Below are 7,554 nucleotides of genomic sequence, written 5' to 3' on the forward strand. Positions count from 1 at the left end.
TGTCTGGAACTCGCTGTGTAACCTCGAATATCAGGACCTCAGAAGTAACTCTCCACCTCTAGCCATTCAAGAGTGCTGATGTTACAAGGGTAAGCACCACACCCAGCTTCCTGATGGGCCTTGAGAGGTGATTTTGTATAGAAGCTGGGGATTCAGTATCGCTGTGGAGCGTATGTCCACTATCAGAGGAAACACAGACCCGAGTCCGTGAGAGTCACCTTTCCCTTGTCATTCTGCAGCCCCATCGGTGGCCTCTGCACCGTGGAGCTCTGTGTTGCGTTAAGACCGCTAACAAGTTAAAAAGACTCAGGATTGCTGGAGCACACATGGCGTTCTGTCTGTTTGCCAAGAGACCTGACATTTCAACCTCTGAAGGTTGCTGCCGCTCCACAGAGGAGCTAGAGGTCACAGAAGGTCCCCCAGTCCCAGTGACTATTCCCATTTGAAGATGGGGTTGGTTCCAAGTAAGGCTGAGCTTTCGGGTCTGAACACTGACTGATGTGATTTGAAATAAGCAACTTGATTATGTTTGATAATACTCACTTTCCTCTTCTCTTGCCTGTTGTTTGTGCTTGCACGTCTGTAAGCACGTGTTGTCACTGCGTGAGGTGTCTTATTTCTATGACAGGTCATGTGACATGGACCTTTAGTTGTTACTTAGATCGGGGCTTCTTAAGCTTCTTCCTAATTACAATCTGTTTTCATCAAAGGAATTTTCACACAAATCTATGAATACAGGTTCATAAAATAGGTATGCAAAGCAAGCATTTATGGGCACTGAATCATAAATTTATTTCAAAACAATTCTTTTGCATAATATAATTTTAAAGACGTTAGAACATTTCTAGACTAACAAGATAGATATGCTTGCTTATTTTTTACATGAAAATTAAATCTCGGATGACTATTTGAAACCGCAGGATGGGGAGCATCCTCAATGCTTTTCAGAATCTGTCCGTGCTTTGATTTGATAATGGTCAATGTTGAGAATGACTTTTCACAGAAATAAATGCCATAAGATGGCAGAAGTAATTTAGAGCCAGTTCAGGCATTGCTTGAAATTTTGTCCTAATCTCAAGTCAAAACTTACTTCACTCTGAAAATGAACACTAGGTCAGCAACACAGACAGGTTTTAAAATCACACATCCTAGTACCATGAGCTCCAGAGATTGTCTAAGCTGATTCTTACCTGCTAGGCATGACAACAGGAAGATAAAGCCTTTGTATTCTGTAGTTAGGCCATTGCTTCTGTAAGCAAGGGACTCATACATACTGTTAGAGCCCTGAAGTTCATAGCCTGCGGTAGTAGCAGGGCTCACTAGGCTGTTTCAAGCAGGCATCATGGGATAACTTTAAATACATCACTGATTAGCACTGACAGAAACACCTCACGTTCATTAGATGCCAATACTGAATTTTTGTTGATTGTGTGTTCAAGGACCTTTTCCCGTTGCCAACTGTCAGATTCTGTCACACAACTCCATGTGGGTTTGTGATTCATCGCTTAAGGAGCTGGGACCTGGATTACGGGCTGTGCAATTAAAGAATTTCCTTGCCAGCTTTGAAGTCTCTTCCGGTACAAGTCAGTAGAAAGGATTGCTCGTGCTAGGCTAGCACAGACCCCATGATTAGCATTCTGTTCAAAACTGAGAAACATGCAGTTCCCAGAATGACTGAAAACAACCAAAACATTTTCCCCCTGCATTATCTTGCATCCTGTGAGCTTATGGAGAACACTGATGTTTCATTATTGGGTTTGAGGGTCATTTTGGGTTTCTGTACTCTATAACTCACACAGAAAACCACAGGGGGAAATTGTGGCTCACAAAAGCTGTCTCTAAAGTGGTCGGAAACTTCAGAGTTAAGAGCCCTGATGTGAAGACTTCACAAAATTACATAAAGTGTTTACATTCTTACCTTTTGTGAAGCTTCCTCTGACTTTTAATGTTAAGTGCATTTCAGGAGCACTTTCGATCAAGTGGAACAATTCTGTGTAATGCCTTTTGAACACAAAATCAGAGCCGTCTGCATTCTCATGCCCTCTGCTAAGAAATGGGAACAATTTAAATGCCCACGAGTTGATAAGTGGCAAAACCTGGGGAGCACAGACACAATAGAATACCATTCAGCCATAAAATGAATGAAATGCCGTCCATTGCAACAACGTGGCTGGAACTGGAGATCATTGTGAAGGGGGAGAACTGAGACACGGAAAGAGGCTGGCTCTCCAGTGAGCTCCCTCATATGAGGAACATAAAAAGTTGGCATCACAGATATCCAGTCTTGTATACTTGGTGGTTACCAGAACTTGGGGAGAGAAAATAAGTGGGGAGATGGGAAATGTTAATTGGAAAAGGTAGTTCTGGTGCATAAGGTGCATAAGGTACATAAGGTGATGGTAGGCCATGAAAACACACACATTGTATAGTGGACCATGAAGACATGCACAGGGTGATGGTGGACCGTGAAGACATGCACAGGGTGATGGAGGATCATGAAGACACGCACAGGGTGATGGTGGACTATGAAGACATGCACAGGGTGATGGAGGACCATGAAGACATGCACAGGGTGATGGAAGACCATGAAGACACGCACAGGGTGATGGAGGATCATGAAGACACGCACAGGGTGATGGTGGGCCATGCAAACATACACATGGTGGACTGTGAAAACATTTCCAAGAGCAGAAGGAAGGATTTGGGGTACTTTCTTTCTCTTGCTTCTTTGAGACAGGGTCATACTATGTAGTCATAGACATCTCCGGTGGCAGTGCACATGGGTTCAGATTTTCCAAAGTATTTGGCTAGAAATTTCATGTGCACTGGATTATAGAAAAGATCTTTCTGCCATTCGGTGATACGCTGGCATCTCAATTAGACCAGGCACTTGGCTGTGTGCTGACTCAATAGTAGTCTTAGTAATTGAAAAGGGCTGACTTACGTTTTTAAACTAAAGGTTTGGTTGTCTAAAGAGCACATGGTAAAGAAGTAATGCCGCTCCCCTGCAGACTTCTGAAGATGGACGCTAAAAAGAATTCCCACACTAGCTCAGAATTGAGTATAATAAAAGGTTACTTATTTAGGGGTAGACTCACAGATCACAGTCCTCTGCTCAAACGCAGAACAACAACCAAATCTCACAGCGGGGAAGAGAGAGAGAATGCACGATTTACATGGGCATTTATAGTATAAGAGGCCACGCCCAAGTGGGCGGGTAACTTGCAGGCCACTGGCGGTAGGAATTGCTACAGCAGACTTCCTTGAGCAGGCTTTCGTGGTTGTTCTGGGAATAAAAGCTACTTTACTAGAATGTGGGCTGCTGGTGGCTACTCTATGGGCTGCCAAGATCTCAAACCCCTTGAAATGTTCTTATGTGAGATGTGGTATACATCATCACATGGGACATGTGTCAACGCAGGCTTTTTTGTGTGTTTCTTTCTAGATTGTTCACAGAACCCTGGCAGCCATGTTGGGAGCGCTTGCAGCATTAGCAGCGTTGGCTGTGGTCGGAGACGTAAGTCATTGTGTTTGATTTACTGGCTCACCAAGATACAATGCCAGCCCCATGGAAACTCCAGGGCGTACACATTGTTTTAAATTCTTTTGTATGATGTTCCCACATGTTTTTCCCATAGAGGCATGAGCTGACACGCTTGGTTTAAGAGAGTTGTCACTGTGGATAAACACACACTCAGTGATGTCTGTCTCCACTTGGGCCTGAGAAAGGTCTTAGAAGTGGATCTAGGAGGCATGGAGGGAGACCTACAGGGCTGCGGTTCTGCCCTGCAGCCTTGCAGGCCCTGGAGATGCCCGTATGTAAATAATGGTGTCCACTTGATAGGGCACAAGAAAGTACATGAAGGGCAATGAGGGAGCCTGAGTGTTCTTAGGAAACGGAGAAAGACTTGTTGGACGGTTGAAGCTGCCACTCTGCTCAGAGTCCGACCACACACAAACTGGATTTGAAAGTAGCTTTACAATCTGGTGGATGTTTTTTCCTTCCTAAAGACTATAGACAGGTCATTCTTCTCCCTCCCATACGAAATGTCTATGTAGGGAAGTGTATTGAGTTAGTTATTTAAGTTCTGTGTTCTTAACTTAAAATGTCATTGTAGACTGGTCTGAATGTAGTTGTAAGAAAGTGAGTTTTTTTCCCCCCTTGGCTGGGTTTGCCTTAAAGAGATGCTAAACTGAAAGGTAAAATATCCCCAAATTCTAAAACTTAGAGACAAGAAAATTTTGGCTTTCTCCTAGCACTTGGAATGGAACCCAGGGGGTCATGGCCGTTAGGCAAATATTCCTGAGCTGTTGTCCCCAATGAGACAATTGTTGTCCCCAATGAAAGCCCAGTCATGTAAGAAGAAAGAAGAGGACATCCACGGCAGGGACAAGGTTGTCTTGGAATAAACCTGACCAGGGTTTTCGTCAGCAAGCAGTCTATATCACAGGCTTAGGGTCTTCTCCTGCTGGGGTTGGCTGAGATCCGGTTCTGCCAGGCAGTGCTGATGCTTAAACTAGGATGTGCACATCTGGTTGGCCGTGTTGATTTCAGGGAACTAACTTGGGGAAACTGAATCTGCTAGCATGGGAAAGAGGAACCTATTCAAGCTGGATGCAGTCCGTGAGTTTGGGGTGCTGTCTGTGCTGGAGAGAGATTGTCTCCGAATCTCCGAGTCATGTGCCTGTTCTCATAAGTATGGCTCGAATCATCTTTCATTTGGAAAATGGCACGTGTGGTACATAGCAGGTACATGCATCAAGAAGCCTCTGGGTCACTCAATGAGTCGCCCTTTGCCAGCAGGCTAGGTGCTGGCTGTCCCTCACTTTGCACTTCATGCTAGTGGTCCTTGGAGAGTAGAACAGACAGCTGTCAATCATGCCACTCCACTGAGGGAAACACGTGCAGACCAAACCTGCAATTCAGGCAATAATTCAGGCAGTAATCTTCCTAGAGCTTCCAGAAGCAGGATTACATTTTTTTTTCCCTTTTCCCCCATGAATACTTTTGATGCGACGGACACGTTGGGTCACGAGTGCTATTCAGCAATGATATAATCCGATTTCAAAGGGAAGAGGGTGGAGTGTTTCCAACTTTGGCCCGAAGCGTGGGCTCGCACTAAGGGCAGCCCCTTTTCTGAGCGTTCCTCAGCGGGTTGACGCACGGGATTAATTGGCAAATTTGTGCTTTGATTACAGAGACCCAGCCTGACCCACGTGGTGGAGTGGATTGATTTTGAGACCCTGGCTCTGCTGTTTGGCATGGTAATTGCAGTCCTCCCAGCAGGATATGGCTCCAAGTCTGGGTCCTTCACTCTTCCATGCTTGCTGATCCCTATCATTATAAGTCAAGATGGCGTACCTCTTGACAGGGCTTGATTGAGAAGTGTGAGCAGGTCTAGCTCATTTCTCCCATGGAGGAGGAAATGACCAGTGCTCTGGCTCGTTAGGGCTTGTTGAACAATGACGTGCCGGTGTCGGTATTTACCAAAGTGAGCAATTTTTTGAGTTGTTAACCTTAAAATAAAAAAGTGGCATATGTTAAATAAATGAACCACGGAACAATTTCAGTAATTGGGAAAGTGATTTTAATAATATAAAGAAAAGTGTCCCTAAGTAGGAGTTCTAGTGCTTGTCAGTTTATCATACTGTTAAGCCAGGAGGAACACGACCAAGTTGGCTTGTAGGAAGGAAAGATAAACTCATAGAGAGGATTAGCATAGAGCGTGTGTTGCAAGTCTAAGCTAGAACAAGTGAGACATGGCAAGGCCCTGGACAACAGTGGAAAAGATCTTGTGTTCTGGGTTATTCTCTAGACAGGGTCTGTGGGGTTACATCTGTGCTACGCTACATCAGGAGGCTCGCTTTGCAGAAGCCACCAAATAGTCATCTGTTTGCTGGCACCTACTCTAGGCTTCAAAGGCACTCAGAGCTGCCATCTTCTCTGAAGGGGAAGATGGAGCAAGGCTCTGAACTCAGGTTTCATGGAGGAGCCGATAGTTGTGTGGGATGCTGCCAGGCGGGCCTCCTCCCCAGGGAAAGGTGAGTGTGCTATCTGCCTGTTCCGCAGCCCCACAAAGCAAGACAATCCGACAGGATAGGGAGTCAAGTCAAAGCAGGAACTCAGTTTATCACTGTGAGCGTCAGCTTATATAGGTTAAGTAACAGCATACTGGCTGATGTGATGTGGGGGGGCCTCCAGCCAATGAGAGACAGCCAAGCCCTCCTTCTGGCTGGAGGGGTGTCTACCTAGATTTTGCTGTCTCATCCTCACTTGGTAGTTTTGAGGCTATCCTTCAAACCCGAGCCAGGTTTTTTTTCGGTCCTACAGGCCTCAAGGTACAGTCTTTGAGATAATTTTGTCCAACAGGATGCTAAAAAACAAATCGGGCTTGATCATCTGGAGAGAAGAAAGGGGTCACACTAGGTGTCTATAATATACTGTTTTGTTTTTTTTTCAAAAGTTAAGCCAACAGTGTAGTGGTTTCCTAGGACGGCAATAACAAAGCATGGCATATGTGGGGGCCTGATGAATAAACATTCCTTTCTCACAGCTAAAGAGGCTGAAGTCTGAGATCAGTCTATCAGCAGGTCTGGCCTCTGGCTGTCTCCTCCTCATGTGCCCGTGTCCTCATCACATCCTCTCAGAAAGCCAGCTGTCATGTTCAGTTAGGGGCCACCCTAATGATCTCAGCATCACTCTTAAAAGCCCTGTCTCCAAGTATAGCCACATTTCGAGGTCCAGGGAGTTAGTAGTTCAACATACGAATTTTGAGCAGGAGAGACAGAATTCAGCCTATAAAAATGACCTGATATTTCTTTTGCTTAATTAAAATTGTTCCAGCAGACACTTAGATATTCTGTGCTTTTGTTACTACTGGGCCAGTGCACAAGGGGGGCCTGATTTTGCCTGGCTTACTTGCTGAGGCTGCTCGCCCCGGTCTCTCTATCAGACCACAATGGAATGGCTCCCCGTGAAAAGAGACTGCCACACAGGGTGCCACCCATAACTGTCTACTCATGTTCCCATGAAGTACTGCATGCCACACACATCCCCACAGGGGCCCGCTGAGTTAGGAAGCTGCTCTAGACAAGGACAGGGCTGAGTCAGAACTGATTTGGATGCATTTTTGTTTCATATGGTTTATTTGAAAGGTGTATCGGGTCCCTGGCCTTCCAAGTACTTCATATAATTTTATCAAGCTCTCACAGAAACCTCACAAGGGAGAGAACATCCAGAGGTGAAGTGAGACACTTGAGGTGCAGAATGGTAAACCAAGCACACCTTACTGAGGGCTTGAACCTGCACTTTCTCATTCCAGAGTCAACACATAGTAAGGTGGAGGGTAGGAAGGCGGAGCTGTGCTCTGGTCTTGAACGTCGTGGAGAAACCAACCTCTGTGTTGGTTTGGGAAGAAGATAGGGTTTAAGCACCTGCATAAAAAAGGGAGTCATATCAGACAGCTGGAAGAAGAAGAAGAAGAAGAAGAAGAAGAAGAAGAAGAAGAAGAAGAAGAAGAAGAAGAAGAAGAAGAAGAAGAAGAAGAAGAAGAA

General features: G+C 45.3%; 1 protein-coding gene across 2 annotated transcripts in view; it reads left to right on the forward strand.

The window, feature by feature from the left end:
- Oca2 (OCA2 melanosomal transmembrane protein) overlaps positions 1-7,554 on the forward strand; it is a 200,681-nt gene that overhangs the window by 42,892 nt on the left and 150,235 nt on the right. For both annotated transcript variants that reach the window (XM_005357815.2, XM_026784368.1), the window contains exons 9-10: positions 3,446-3,517; positions 5,200-5,265. In XM_005357815.2, coding sequence (XP_005357872.1) covers positions 3,446-3,517; positions 5,200-5,265 — 138 coding nt within the window. The remainder of the gene's footprint in view (positions 1-3,445; positions 3,518-5,199; positions 5,266-7,554) is intronic.

Source organism: Microtus ochrogaster, chromosome 22 (genome assembly GCF_000317375.1).
Source record: "Microtus ochrogaster isolate Prairie Vole_2 chromosome 22, MicOch1.0, whole genome shotgun sequence".
NCBI classification, from domain to species: Eukaryota; Metazoa; Chordata; class Mammalia; order Rodentia; family Cricetidae; genus Microtus; species Microtus ochrogaster.